Below are 16,261 nucleotides of genomic sequence, written 5' to 3' on the forward strand. Positions count from 1 at the left end.
ATTTTGAACAGTTAATATTTTATATCGTGACATTGCTGCTCAGAGGTAACAGGTTTAGTTGATTACTATTTGTTTATAGTGCTGGAGAAACCTGCAATCATAGAGAACATAAAAGGATTGCAATTAGATCTATTGGTTGAGAGCTGCACCTCAGTGACCCACTGTAAAGTGCTTAGCACTATCAAAGAGATAATGCCTACTTGCAGCTGGCACATCTGTACATAATAATATGGGCTACACTGACACAGCCACTAAAGACTGCCACTACCCTCTTTAACTAGAAGCAGAAAACAGATCATGCTTTTAAAGAGTGTATCAACAAAAAACCTACTACATGTCTTCAGAATTAGCACATTCATGTTTATGAGAAGCTTTTCCTTTTTACTACTAGTTCTTCAAAGAATCAAAATAAGGACTTTAAACAAAAGGCCAGGGACACATCTCAAGGTAGCATTAGCTCCACCAATTGCAACCAGTTACAGCAGGGATGCATTTAACCCTCCCCGCCTCCTCAGCTCCTGATCTATTTATTAAACATTTCCCCAAATCAAAGCCACATGCACAAAACAGAATGCAAGTAAGGGGGATATATTTTTGTTATTGACACCAAGATAGGACAACAAGGCCACATCCCCACAAGCAGAAACGTGCAGTTTGCAGCACTTCAAAGTCTTCTGAGGCACCATGAAATGCACACAGCGCACGTGAATCTGTTTGCCACACTGCATAATTGCAGCACAGTGGCAAAATTAAATACCAGGAAGTACCGATATTTAAAAGAAAACACAGGAAAAAAAAGTGGCATGGCACACGTGACTGCAGCATGTGTTGCCAGACACAGAAGCCTGGCTAACCAGGGCCAGGCTGCACCAAGTACCCGGATTACCACCGCTGCAGCCTCAGGACCCCAGGCCCCTGGGGCCCCAGCCACCCCTACCCCACCCAGGGCAACTTGCCCTGCACCAGAGCACATGTGCGGGGCATATCCAGGAGCAACTAGCAATGGTACAAATATGTGCCACTGCCAATTGTCCCTGGGATAAGGCACATTCCCATTAGTGGGGACATGCCCCAAGGATCTACCTGTGCCTAAGCATCTCCTGCAAGGTACTGAGGTCTTGATTCAGAAAAACATGCCTGAATTGGACACAGACATAATATTTTGCTTAACCAAAAAAAAAAACCCTTCTTTCTGGGACTGTTTTTAATTTTCATCTTTAAAACGTGCAACTTTCACCAAAAAAGGAGCAAATTTTATCGCTCTATTTTCTATCTGTTCTGACTTGACATGTGTCAAACCCAAAAGTGAAGCCGGGTAGGCTGTGCCTGAGACCCACATTCTTCAGAGCACTGGGGAAAGGTATAAGCTAACCTTGATTGCTTTAGATCAGGGCTTAAATCCTCAACCTTAAACGAGCAAGAGAAATGATAACATAAAACCTGACTCCATGAAGGAAGTTGGGCTACATGGCCCAGTTCCGGCCTTATGATTCTGTGATTCTGCCTCACTCAGCCAGCTTCCACTTACTGGGGGTGGAGTTGGGGGGCAGGAATAATTTCCCTTGCTTCCTTTCTGGGCACCTTGGAATGTGAGAACAAGCCTGATTCTGATTTTCTGATTTGAGTTACACCACTGTAAAGCACTGGGCTGGCCCAAGTATGATCATGATGCAAGATCACAATCAGCCCTCATGGAGGAAATGGGTGTCTAAAATATCTGAACATGCATCTCACTGAGCCATAGTATTAGCTCAACATTCTTGTGTGCTGTATATTTGGAAATGATCCTGTGAAGTGAAGTGAAGCCCCCAAAACTAAGCCTATAACTTCTAGGCTTTGGTTTCAAAAGGGCAAACATTCTCTCAAGCAAATCCCGGGACGTCATTCTCCCCTTGTACTCCGCCTTGGTGAGGCTGCAGCTGGAGTACTGTGTCCAGTTTTGGGCTCCACAATTCAAAAACGATGTGGAGAAGCTTGAGAGAGTCCAGAGAAGAGCCACGCGAATGATCAGAGGTCAGGGAAGCAGACCCTACGATGACAGGCTGAGAGCCCTGGGGCTCTTTAGCCTGAAAAAGCGCAGGCTCAGGGGTGATCTGATGGCCACCTACAAGTTTTTCAAGGGTGACCACCAGCATCTGGGGGAACGTTTGTTCACCAGAGCGCCCCAAGGGATGACGAGGTCGAATGGTCACAAACTACTTCAAGATCGTTTCAGGCTGGACATAAGAAAGAACTTCTTTACTGTCCGAGCCCCCAAGGTCTGGAACAGCCTGCCACCGGAGGTGGTTCAAGTGCCTTCATTGAACACCTTCAAGATGAAACTGGATGCTTATCTTGCTGGGATCCTATGACCCCAGCTGACTTCCTGCCCTTTGGGCGGGGGGCTGGACTCGATGATCTTCCGAGGTCCCTTCCAGCCCTGATGTCTATGAATCTATGAATCTTCTATAACATTATTTGCTTCTCTATCTCTTCCCCTCCCCACCCTCCACCTGCTTAGTTTATTTACACTGTACATTTGTTGCAGCAGGACTGTGTGCTACTGTATTCCTGTACAGGGCCTAGCACAAAGGGATTCCATTTTTTATTGTTTACTAGGCCCTACTATAACCAACATGATTAAAAACAACAGTCAACTGAAATCAAATTAGTTGAAATTCATAGTGGTTGGTTATTTAAAACCTTTAGTCCTAATACACACCCTTAGAAAACTGCAGCACTGCTTAGGTATGAAATACTGATGCTAATAGGCATGAAACCATTTAGTCCTGTGGCTTCTTGCAGTTCAAGTTACTAACACTGCAATGGTCAGTTTTACATCCAAGGGACACAGACTGCAACCCTAAGCAAAAAAGAAAGAAAACTGTACAAATTCAGTTTGCACAAATTTAACATTTACTGATCTCTCACTTTAAACACAAGGTTTAATCTAAATAGCAGGAGATTTCAGTCTTTTGTCTTTACATCACTGTGAAATAAGACTTCATTGCTGTCTCAGTGAACTAGCCTGCATTTCAGGCTAGATATCAGGAGGCACTACACTTCACTGTCAGGGTGGCTAGGAGCTGGAACCAACTTCCAAGGGAAGTCATGCTTGCCCCTAACCTGGGGGTCTTCAAAAGGAGTCTAGACAGCCACCTAGCTGGGGTCATTCAACCCCAGCATCCTTTCGTGCCCATGGTAGGGGGTCGGACTTGATGATCTGCTTAGGTCCCTTCCGATCCTAGCAACTATGAAACTTGCATCTGTTACCAAATTGGAAAGGAGACAACAGGTGGGGCAGGGTGGCACCTTAGAAACTAACTTCTTCAGATAGGCATCTCTGAACAAGTTTATCTCTAAGGTGCCACCTTGACTTGTCTTTTGCCTAACTCCAAACTAAGCTAGCAACTACCTCTCAGAAGTAGGGGTGCACTGATAAGAGTTTTGGTAGGCCTGTGTGAATAGGGAAGTATTTGATTCCAATTTGGATTTGGCCTATTCAGAGGACAGTGATTCAATTTGGAGTTTGGGATCACTGTCCTGAATTGTTTTGGCTGAATCGTCTTTGGAAGATTTGGCTCTGATTCAGAGAGATTTGGTGATTCGGGCAAAGAGTGTAATGGGGAAATCACTGAAATACCTATAACTTTTTCATTTTTTGGCAGACTTGGATAAAAACACAGGAATACTAGTGCCTTCTGAGGGCATGAAGCCCACCAAGTTTCAAGAAGATAGGTGCAGGGGTTTCTGGAAAACTGTACCTCAAAGCCCTGAAAGCAAAACTCCTGTTACTTGTATGTGTTAAGGCAAGTTTGGATGAAAACAGCAGGGATTGTAGCATGCAACAGGGGGCCTTCCTAGTGCCAGTTAGATCTTTGCCCGCCCACCTGTTTCTGAGCCAGCCACCTGCCTCTTTTCCTCAGACAGAAACAGCTCACAAAAGGGACAGAAAGGCTGCAGACAGAGGCTTATTTCTACATCCCTCCCTCAGAGCCCTGTGCTTGGAAGGGGCACTCAGGGAAAGATCATAGTCACTGGCCAACTGCAGATGTCAGTCTTTCCCCCGTTGCTCCCCCTCCCTCTTCTCAGTTTCTGTTCTCCCAAAAGACTGCCTTCTGAATCTCCGAATCTATCTTTTTCCGAATCAATTCGGAGGCTCCAAATAGATTCGGAGGTTTCTTTTTGACTACCAATTTGATTCGGATTTGGCAATATGACCTCTGAATCAGGCCAAATATTCTTCGAATCAAATTGGTGACTGAAGCTTCTCATGCCTCTAATTTTTGGGGCTGATACCGATAGCCGATTTTTAAGGAGGCATATCGGCCAGTACTGATCTGATTTCCGATATGCAGCTCTTCAGCTTGGAGAGTTGCATACAGCTGGTAAGTCTGGTATGGTGGAAGGGGAGGGAAGGGCTGTGGGGCAGCAGATCAAGGCCCCTGTGGTAAGTGAGGGAACGGGGCAGGCGCTGACCAGCTGAGGGGCACAAGACAGAGCCACAAGCAGCTCATCTAGGGGGCAGGCGGGGCGTGTGCCCCCCAGATCTCCACAGCATGGGGCGAGTTGCAGCTGTAGGCTGGGGTGGGCCAGAGGCATGGCTTGTCAAGGAGGGCAGAGGCGGCATGTACATGCAGCACATTCGGTTATCGTCTGGAAACTCGCCATTCATCTGGGAGAGCATGGAGGGGCAAGTGCCCCCGGACCTGCCCAGCTAGGAAGAGCCCCGCCCGGCCTGGCCCACGCAGATCCGGGGGCACCCCCCATGACGAGCAGTGGGAGCAGCAGTGAGAGCTGCCGAACGAGCAACAGATGAGCCATGTGCAACAGCGGAGGCCACCCCTCTCCCTTCCCATGCCCACCCCAGCTGGGCAACCCCTGCCCGAGCCACAACCCCAACCCCACACCCTCCCTCACCACAGGGGCCTTGATCTGCCCCCCCATGCCCCTTGCCCCTCCCACATCCCCTTCCCTTTCCCCCACACCAGATTTACCAGCTGCACACAGCACCTCACACTGTTGGCTCTGCTTCTCACTGTCTATGTGCTGTGCTGCGGCTGCGCACATGCACAGGCATTTATCAGACAAATTATTGGCTGCATAGGGCCAATTTTTGATACAGAAAATTTTCTTTATATCAGTGCTGATCTGATATCGGACTGATGGATCAGTGGCACCTCTACTCAGAAGCAAACAAAGTATGGAATAGGCTCAGCAATTTCTTTGAGTGTAGCCCACCCTGCCTTTGTACCCACTAAATTCACAACCATAAATCCATTGTTGCTTATATTTTAGGTATTGTGATGGTTAACATGATGTGAACTAGCCTTAAAGGTTGATTAGGATCCCGCTTCATATTTAGTTTAAACAAGGTTAGGTAGCTCTGGATTAAGTTCTTTATTTAAAATGTCCAACATATACTTATACTTACTTTGGAAAACTAAAGAAGCTTGCTGGCATATTATTTATCAAAAGGTCAGCAGAAACATATTTAATGCATGCATCATATTTCTTGTAAATATTCAATCTGATTGCAAGAAGTTAGTCAGAGGTAAGAACATTAAATTTAAGAATTAGTAATGCAGTGAAAATTCAAATGGACAAACCAAAAGCATTTTACTGCTTAATCATTACACAGATTGAATGTCTTTACAACTGCATACTGTTCCATTTCTTCCATGCACTCTGATTTGTCAAAGATATTAAGAAAAATACTTTTAATTAGCAAAACAATATCCAAAAGCCTACAAATAAGATGCTCTCAGAGGAATATACTTTCAACCTGGAATTTTATTAGGTGTCATTCTTCATAGTCAATTTAAAAGGGATTAGCTTTGATTTACACTAATACTTTGTCTTTCAAGTTTAGAGTAAAATATAAAGACAGTATACACAAGACAAGACTCCTGACTACCTGAAAAATATCTGGAAGAAATCAACAACTTCCTACATCATCAGAAACTATTTTTGTTAACTCCGATACAAAAGAAAAGCTTGTAATGGATATTAATTCAACTTCATCTAGGAACCCATAATCTTTAATGTTTTATGAGATCTGTAAATATTACACAGCTTCAGGAAAAAAGAACTGTTTAGAAGATGTTTTCCTATCATCTTACTAGTCTGATGCAGGGGCTATTACACTGGAAAGCTCAAGGATGTCATTTTCTGACAGAAATCCTTTGGTTACAGGAGCACATTTATTGTAATTTTGAAGTTGTTTTCTACCTGAAGTGATGACAAAATGATGTATTTTCCTCTTTCTAATTTTGCTCTACCCTGGTTCCTCACAAAGCTGATGAACAAAACTCAATTGTAGTGTATTTGAATGCAGGTGGGCCCATTAGGTAGTCCAAGAATGCTCTAAAATGCACGTATATAAGGACATATGTATGTATAGTCACTCTACATGGTCTCATGCAGGATGGAAAAAATCTATTCGCTTTCTTACTCAAAAATTGAGACAAAACCAAATGAAAACTGGATCACAGTGAACTACATCTGAGAGAAGTCTTTTGAGATAGATAGATGAAAGGCAAATTAAATAATAAGACAAGACAAGCAGTTGCTGAAGAATTATAGCATGGCTGCCTTGGTTAGTGTCATAAGGCACAAGACAAAAGGTATTAACCAACTACAGAGCAGTGCAATAATTTTCCATAAATGCAATGCCTGGAGGGTTTTGTTGTTACTATGAAATGGAACTTGTCAGAACATCTAAATAATGAAAATAAACTCAATGTGTATGCTAGGAATAGACATAGTAATGACACCTCTTCCGGCAGCCAGTCACAATGATTCATCTTATTTGAAGTTCAAAAGTCATTTCATAATGGAAATGTGTTAAACGCTAACATTAAGCCATGATAATGAAATGGATTTTAGAAAATACAAAATTTGAAAACTTCCTCACAGAAGCAGTTTTTGTTGAGAAAAAGAGTATGCTACTTGAAACTTATTTTTCAGGGGAATTAGTAAATACTCCTAAATAGAATTGTTGCAAGTTTGCAAGAGAAAAATTTTAAAGTACCTAAATATAGCACTGCTTACGTGTTGAAATAAAAGGAAACAGTTATTAACCAACTAATAATTGCAATATGGAAATGACAATAGAATTCCTAAAGGATTATACATGGATGCTGTTAATGCACATTGTGAGTAATTTAATTACAATGGATAGTAAAGGAAGTAATCATTTGCCACTTACTGTAATTTATCGTCATTGTTCTGGTACTGCAGACTGGCTTGTAAGAGGATATAAAAACATCAATGAAAGTGAAATATGGCATGGGAAGTATCACGAAAGCTTAATATCCAAACATGGTCTGAACAGGAGACATTAGTTCATGTTAAACACATTGGTGCCAAGAACTGTGAATTGCTAAAAAGCCTTTATTAGTCCTTATTAAATAAAAACCCCACAAGGTTGAAAGAACACTATGAAGTACTTGGTGGCTCAACTTCGTTGCTAATACGGCACTACCTAGACATTCACTTTTTCAGGAAAATGCCTCCCCTTCCCCACACAGGAGAGTGGGACATACGGAGGGACTTTCCAAACTCTGGAGTGGTGGATATCAGAAGGTGGCTCCCACTGCCAAAAGCTTCCCTGGATGACAAGAAGGCAGGTCTTGATGCCCACCTTTACACCCACAAGAAATGGCTATGTTTGAGGGAAAGCTAGCTGCACTTGTTGCATCCATGTGGTTTTCTATATTCTGCCTTAGGCTTCAAGAATTAGGCTTTCCTGGTGCATCCAGACTGCCATGTGGTCAATTCCTGTACACAGCAAGATCCTGCTTTATGCTTTAAGCCCAAATTAACCACATCGGTGCAGAAAGCATAGGTCTCTCTTAAATGGGCATTTAAGCATTACTTGATCAGAGAAATCCTTGGCTAGAATAGGGAGTTGGCTCTATGATCATATCTCTGGCTACCTAGAACAAGAATTTAACTAGAACACATTAAGCTTTGCTAATAATGCCCCTGGACAATACTGGTCCAAAACTTAAGGCCTGCCTAAAACAATACCTACCACTTCCTTGGTCTGGGAAAGCATAAAGACAGCTTAAAACAAAAAGTTCTATTGAGCTGTGAAAATAACTAATTGATTAGTTGAGCAGCCACTCTGAAAAGCTTAAAAAAAAAAAAAAAAAAAAGTCAACCTGAAAAGGTCTGATTCAGAGTAGTGATTTCAAGTTTAAATCTCTCTTCAGCTGGCAGACACTCCTAACCACTAGACTAGAGGGCATTCTTAAGTGAGTCTCTTCTACTGAAGATCTTCTATGCAATAGTAATTAAATAATCCTCAGGCACAGCCTGGAGCACTATTATCTTACTCAAAATGAGTGCTACATTACAAAATAGTAGGCAGACACCGTTAGCAAAACCATTATCTCCTCCACCTCCAGTTGGTAAGACACCTGAACAACTCATTAAGAAATGCCAACATAAATAGTTTTAATGTTTCTGTTTTTCCCCCACTTATAGGTCCAAAAATATATGCTGAATTTGATCTGAATTGGCTGACCCCAAAAGTTTTAGCTGATCCCAAATCGCATTTTACATCAATTAAATTTGCCAAAAAAGATGCTGCCTCTTCTACTACTGATCTTAAATTCCATTCTGTTAAATTCTTTATCAGTTTTGAAATGTGTACTGGATTGGTGTTAGCCTAACAGCTCTCATTAACTAGTTTTAGTAGTCCAATATATGTATCCTCTTCAAAAACACTGAAAAGCCCTTTTGCACACTCTTTGGGTTCAAACCTTTCTTAATTTTCTTGCTGGTACAACTGAATCACCATGATTCAAAGGCAAGACTGGATAATTCAAAGAACGTACATGCTTTAGCATATTTTATCAACTCCCCTCACACCCTGCTCCAAAGCTGTGGCTCGAAGTGATGCAAGTATAAACAGAATCACAAGCAAAAATAGAAATGGACTAATTATACAATTAGTTTATCTACCTCCCTGTGCATATACTGATTACCCAGATTGTAACAGTATATACAAGGCTTCATTTTTGTGGGGCAAGATTAAACACAAAGGTGGTGCATAACAAACATACTTGCAGGAGTTAGTAAGGCTGCGCCATCTAACAAGTATGTAAACTACATTTTTTTCAATGGCTGTTCAGAATCATTACTGAATATGTTTGACAGAATTTCCATTTTAAATATACATAAAGATTATAAAATGAAGCACATGACATATTCCTAAAAAACGAAAGCTACTGCCGATTGTTTATATTTTAGAAGTATGACTGCATATAGCAATAATAGTATACATCCTGCTGTTTTTTAATACTAGGCTGATATCAATGAAGGTTTTTTCCCCGTTACAGTCTGCATTTCTGATTATTAATTACAGTACTTTTTATTTCTTTAAATATTTAACAGGTTTATTCCTTATATTCAAAATGTCCTCCTGACCCCAAGCTTTGAACAATTATTACAGATTGACTATCACTTATCAGCTAGTCTCACAGTAGAAAACCAATTAACTACAAATCTTAAAATATAAGATGCATCAAGGAAATCAAAAGCCAACTTTCACAACGTCATTATTTTTTTCCCGTCTGTACGTTCGATTATTAATAAACTTTGCCAAGCTATCTTGTCAGTGAATTAAGGGCATGGTCAAGTGAAAAAGTCAGCTACCTGGCTAAGACCAGAACAAAGAATTAATGCAAACCTCTTCTTCCTAAGTGGGTTTATTCAGGTTAGTGCAGAAATACCAAAGTTTGCCATGTCTGTTTAATTTTATGTAGCTAAGTGTCCTCCTATGCTGAGGAACCCAGTAATTACCCTCATGAAGAATGTGTGTGGAGTGACAAGAGATACAGGGGACTGGTAATTGACAGACTGAGAACCCCTCAAAATTTCTAATTTTGACATAGCTTGAAAAGACTCATGCACTTGTATGGCAGGAACACACTGTCGTCTCTTGGACCTAAATGAGTGTCCTGCAGTCAAATGGGTGCTTCATTTTCAAAGGAGACATTGGAAAGTTTTCTACTCATCTGTATTTCTACTGGGCTGTAGAACCTCATATTCTACCATGGATCAGTGCTTGGTGGCTGTAGAGAAGCTATGTAACTGCTGCTGGTTGAGGATTTTTCTCCAAGGAATTAAACTTGTGGGAATAGCAACATGGTCAAGCCTGGTGAACTTTGAACTTAATTGAAGACAAAAAGTAGGCTAGGAAATGAAAATTAAAATCAAATTATGAATTCAGACTTGAACACTACACTTTTATACTGGCATTTACTTATTTTTACCACAATAAACCTACTGAAATATTTCTGCTGAAGAACCCATGTTTCTGCTTAGAGGTCACTGTAATCGTTAAATGGGCTTTTATTTAACAACTGCCACCAATTCGATTTTCAGGGAGAAACTGTCACAATTTTAGAGTATTCTTTTCCCATGTATGGTTTGCAATTTGCCACATAAAATATGAAAAGCAATTCATATTTATGTGAAGGCCTTCTAAAATCTTCAACTTTGTGATAAAAATAATGACATTTAATCCATAATTGGTACTTGATGTCACAACATTTTAAGTAGAAAACATATCTAGGAGCTTTTATATAATAATGTAGATCAATGGGAATGAAATATTACCTTTGATTATCTTGGTATATACCTGGTTGAGGGGAACAATGAGAATGCCACACTTGGCACATTTTTCTTAGAATTGTGTAACAATGGTATTGCTTCAGCATAGGAGTTCATAAGAATAAATCTGCCTGTTTGGCTTGTTTGCTGACACGATATGAATTGACACTTATTTCAGTTTTACTTCTAGTTACAGGAGGAACCTGTCTATATACTGAAAAATACACAATGTTTGGGGAAAACAATGTAATTTCTAATCAATGTAAATGTATAAGAGTAATAATCTATGGCAGACTAAGAACTGACAGATCACTGCTTTTCTAACTTGCACAAAACTGACATTTAGAGGGTGCACAAAACTATTCAAACATATACAGGTTCAAATCTTTATTGTTTTAAAATTCTACGTCTTTTACAATTACAATAATTTGTTACTTAAATGACTCTTGTATGGTTAATGTACAATGGAGATTTTTCCTGAAACTCAACCATGAAATACAATTTCATCAATATGATTTTTCTAAATAGATTAATACAAGACTTCTGTTTTGTTGGGAAGTTTCAAGTGCTTCAATTCAAATCCAACAGCACAAGGGTTCTTCCCTTCAGAATCTGTGTGATCAATCCATTGAAAGTGCTTTTGAAGATTGCAGATTTACCTTGACTGATTTCTGTATCAGCCCATCAAATTACAAGGTTTTCTTCTTCTTCTTCTTTTTTTTTTTTTTTTTTTTTTTTAACATTAAAGAGCATTTTAAGGTAATGAAACAACTTGCAGTAGTTATCTTTATGCATCTACAGAGGCAAACTCATGTTGAAGAAAAATTATATGATTATCGGCATGCAATGAACACTCTTCTTAAATAGTTGAATTTATACATATTATAAAGAATCTGTTAAAGAGTGCAAGTACTTTGATAATGATTTCACAAAGGGACATATGCTGGTAATAATGGTAACTAACATTGAACATCTAAATACGAGCTAATGTATATTTAACAGGCAATTAACATGGCTAATAATAAGCCATGATGTACAGGGTTGCCCTTTGAGAAAATGAACTCATTTGGTCCACAGTACTAAAGTTATCTGGGTGAAAAAATTGGAACAGTTAGGGCCAGGTATTTTGATGAAATTCTTGTTTCTAAAATGTAACCCGTTAAAAAGTAAAAGTAGTACGTCAGTGAAGTTTATTGTCACATGACCTCAGTATAAAAAAGATGGCATGGTATTTGTAGTGATGAATGAGCACTGAAGGACACGTCTGAAAAGAATGAGACAAAGAACTGAGTTTCCACTGGGTTATACTTTCTTGTTCCATGGCACTGCTTTCACTCTGTAGAATTTTGTACCCAAAGGAACTTTAAATCTGTTTTGTGCCTGAAAGAACCAGCAAGAATTGATACAAATTACATCTAAAAGCATTTTAAAATATGTGTTCTGTTTTCACTAACATTTTTCAGAGCATGACCAGATTTTCATCCTCTTATACCTTTTTTCAACTGGTATCTGAAAACTGATTTGGCAATACTAATTATTCAAAATGGCCACCAATACCATTTGTTGATCACAATTAATAAAGGTATGCATTACATAACAGGGGATGCTCTTTACTCCTACATTAATTAGCTCTCTTAGGCTCTGTAAAGCAGCAATTGCTCAGAAATCAAAACTATTTAGAAATGAATAATAGTTTCCAACACATTCATGCATTATTTTCAAAATAACTCATACATGTACTATCTGTGTTGGCAAAATTATGTAAGTCTAACTACTTCCCTAAATCCCTATTTTAAACACATTCATAAAACTTCTAATTCATACATTTTTGCACGCTCTGGGAGACATCTCCAAGTCTCCAATCAATTACAAGAGCTATGGGCTACTTTCTGCCACACTTGCATATAATACGTATTTATTTCAACAAGGTACATGTGCATGACTGTATGTGGGGCAAAATTTGGCTCTATTTCTCTACTGAAATTATTAGTTCATGTGTTTAAGAGCTCCTTACCTTTTTTGCCTGGCAATACTCCTTTTCCATTACCTTTCCTAGCACCCAAGGTCTTCTAGATGCACCTGAAGCTAAAAAGAAAAGAAATTAAACAATGCATCATGGAGAACTAAAAATTTTTGATGTTTTTCCAGGGGGGGGGGGGGGGGGGGGGGGGGGGGGGAAAGAGGAAATCAAAATCGCCAAAACAGGACATAACTTTCAAAGCAAAAACTTCCAATTTCACAATCTGAAATTACTTAGAAATAAAATAAAACAACCCATATCAGAATAATAAGCTTTGAAAACTGCTGAAACAACCTTCTTTCTATTGACCCTCCAAATAGCTGTTTTTTCTTCCAATTTGGGTTGGAAAAATTGTTTAAATGTTTCACAAAATGGGAAAAACAAAACATTTCCTATCCAGCTCCCTGCATTGAGAGATGGGACACGATTTTTAAATGCAAATGCTGTGAAAACAGGTAGCTTCCAAACTCAAATGAGTTATTTTCCCAGGGCCCAAGTATATGCACATTTGCAAATTTTGGCTATGATCTGCTTTGTTGCAGTACTTCAGTTTCATAAACAGTATTAATTTAGGCTGTTTGCAGATGTTTAAAAAACAAAAAACCCAAAAAACCCTGCACTTTACCAGAAGCAGTAATGCATTACTTAGACCCGGCTCTGCAGCATCTGTATGGATTGGGCGCTTCAGTGGGGCTTTTTGGCGCTTTATTTATCTCAAGCTGATTCAATCAGCTATTAGATAAAAGTGCTATTAAAGCCCCACTAAAGCACCTGATCTATACAGATGTTGGGTGAGCTGGTTCCAATAAGCACAATGCTTCTTCTGGGCATGGGCTGGGCTCAGTGCAGGAATACATGGAGTTTAAAGTGCTGTTGGGTTTTTGTTTGGGGTTTTTTTTTTTTTTTGGGGGGGGGGGGGGTTAATGTTTGCAAGCAGCCTTGTAATTTTAACTAGAATTACAAATTGATAAGATGGTTAAAGTAGAAAGAAAAAAATTAGAAAGTGTAAAACACTATCTACAGAGATAAGTTAGTAATACGATTGTGGAAATATTTCAACACACCTCTGTATATGCAATAACCAAGCAACTAAGCTCATCTTGTTTTTCAATTACAGAAGGTGTGCAAAGTTTTAAGAGTAGGTAAAATAGTAAGTTATTTACAGTTTAAAGTAAAGTAAAGCCTCAATATAAGAGATACAGTTATACCTCACATAATACACGTTTATGTATTTACATATATGTATTTATTTATGCAAAACCTGTGATTTTTTAACTGGTGCTTACTAAGGCAGCTAGCACAGGTTCATTTACTGACAAGATGGGATCTGATTCCCAATCCCAACAATTGCATGGCAGAAAATGCAATAATGGGATCAGATTCTAAGAGTGCCATTACTACTTACCAGCACAAGGGGAACCTGGGATCCTCCTGCATCAGCAAGTTGAAAGCTGGGTACCAGCAGCCTGTGCCTAGGACTGGCAGTCCACTGATTGTCAGTCTGAGCCCCAGAACCACACTGGAGCTGCTTTAAGACTGCTGTGTGGTCCTGGGGCAAAGACCAAAAATCAGCTGATTGTTCCAGTCCCAGGACCACAATGCAGTCTTCAGCCAGCACTGGTTACCCTGCCATTATGTTCAATTTAAGCTGTGATGGAAACTAGCCACAAAAGTGTTACATATCTTTTATGGAGGATTAATTCCTTGAAAATGTGTCAGAGTTACTATTTATGGTGCGATTAACTAGTTAATTGCTGCTTGACTGTAATGCATGCTAGGAGTCTAAGAAAGTGAATTTAAGAATTGGGGAATAAGACTAGAAGTCAGGAACCACTGAATGTTAATTTATTTTCTGTAACAAGTTTTTTAAGTAGCTTTGGGAAAGTAATTTAACTTCTCCTGAGCAGCAGGGATCCTGGTTTTCTCTAACAACAAACAAATAAACCACCAATTTTCATAATAAAAAAGTAACCCAAAATCCACATTTTTCCATGATCAAAATGAAACATCACTAATATATATATTTACATATTAGTGGCGTTTCATTTTAATTATGGAAAAATGTGGATTTTGGGTTTTTTAAATTTGAAAATTGGGGATTTTCTTTTAAGTCAGAGAAAACCAGGATCCCCACCCCAGGTCTGCAGTCCCATCCCTCCATACACTTGTCCCCACCCCTGCCTATGACCTCTCCTGGTGCCAGCACACACCAGTCCTGGCCTCCCCACCCCTGAGGTGCCTGCACCTCTTCCCCCCAACCTGGTGCCTGTACTTCCTGCTGCCCCATCCACCTTGTACTTGAATCTAAGATGATAGGCCCTCAACCTCATGCTGAATAAGTAAAAAACCCTTGTCTTGGATTTGAATAAATAGTGTATTTTATTTTTAACATCCAATATCAATACAACTGGCAGTTAAAAACCAAAAATTGCCTTTCAGCATTTATGCTGTTTGTATTAATCCATTTCACCCTGTTTACTGCAATAAAAGACTCCATTTAAATTCAGGTTCACAGGACAGAAGAATATTTAAAATGAAGAAACTTATTTCTTCCAGTGGGAAAAATGGGGGCTGATGTTACGATTAAAGGGAAAATTAATGCAAAAGTTCTAGGTTTCCCTAGTATTAGCTTAAAACTACACTCACAAGATTTGCAATTATAATGCACAAGATAGAACAGCTGTCACCCAGTGGTTCTCAACCATTTTAGGCTCAAGACATGAAAAATGCTGGTTTTATTCTAGTGAACTTACACGCCTACCGGTGCTAACATAGCATCCCCTGAAAAGATCTTAACCCTCTGGCACCCTGGGTTGAGAATCACTGCTTCAACCAATTTCTGAGTTGGCCTTGGTCTTAAGACAAGCAAAGGCAGATCAAAATATGATTTAACATGAAACAGTCAACATCATACCTAGTTATATGGGGAATTACCACTACCGTAAGCAATACATGTACATGCTTTTCTGTCGAAGGAAAATTGCAAAGAAGCATGCTGGAAACATACTGCAAAGGAAAATCTGATAGCCAAGTGGTAATATATTCAAGAGGGTGAAACCTAAATCATTCTGGAGGTAAAATGGGGACAATGGCATAGATAGGTAAAATAAAGAAGGAGCTGACCTCCTTCTTTATTTGGTATCAAAATATTTGCAGGAAACATGGCAATGATTTTAAGAGATTGCTATAAAGCATACAAATACATCCTCAGCAATGCAGCCACTGGAACTAATAGCACTCTCAAATAAAATGAGGCATTTATTTTTCTTGAGAGAGGTGTATTTGTATGCTTATGATCAAGCTCTGAAACATATCAGGCAGTTTTTAAATTAATGATTACTAGTTTAAAATTAAACCCCAACCAAATGGGTCTATTTTGTTTATTTCCAACTTTTAAATCACACTATGTTTTATCTCTAAACATTTCCTAGACTCCAATAGAAAACAGGAACAGAACAATTTCCCCTAAATAACCACTTCTAATAAAGCTTGAAGATAAAAAAGTCCTTCACAGTATGCTTTTCATACCCTTAAAAATATTTCTCACTTGAAAGCCATAAGAAATTCCAAAATTAATGGGTTTATTTAGGAAAGTAAAAGGATACTCATGCAAACATCGACATTTGTTTTTCCCTA

At 39.3% G+C, this 16,261-nt stretch overlaps 1 protein-coding gene across 8 annotated transcripts in view; it reads right to left on the reverse strand.

The window, feature by feature from the left end:
* Positions 1-10,570: 10,570 nt before the first annotated feature.
* The window catches only part of RB1CC1 (RB1 inducible coiled-coil 1), a 126,171-nt gene continuing 120,480 nt past the window's right edge, over positions 10,571-16,261 (reverse strand). For 4 of the 8 annotated variants that reach the window (XM_025204507.1, XM_006023856.3, XM_025204505.1 and 1 more), the window contains 2 exons: positions 12,620-12,690; positions 10,572-11,985 (listed from right to left, as the gene is read on the reverse strand). In XM_025204507.1, coding sequence (XP_025060292.1) covers positions 11,908-11,985; positions 12,620-12,690 — 149 coding nt within the window. In that variant the 3' untranslated portion in view covers positions 10,572-11,907. Of the gene's footprint in view, positions 11,986-12,619; positions 12,691-16,261 lie in introns of all 8 variants that reach the window. The other 4 variants (XM_025204506.1, XM_025204508.1, XM_014520080.2 and 1 more) reach the window with 3 other exon arrangements.

This window comes from Alligator sinensis, unplaced genomic scaffold, assembly GCF_000455745.1.
Source record: "Alligator sinensis unplaced genomic scaffold, ASM45574v1 scaffold612_2, whole genome shotgun sequence".
Lineage (NCBI taxonomy): Eukaryota > Metazoa > Chordata > Crocodylia > Alligatoridae > Alligator > Alligator sinensis.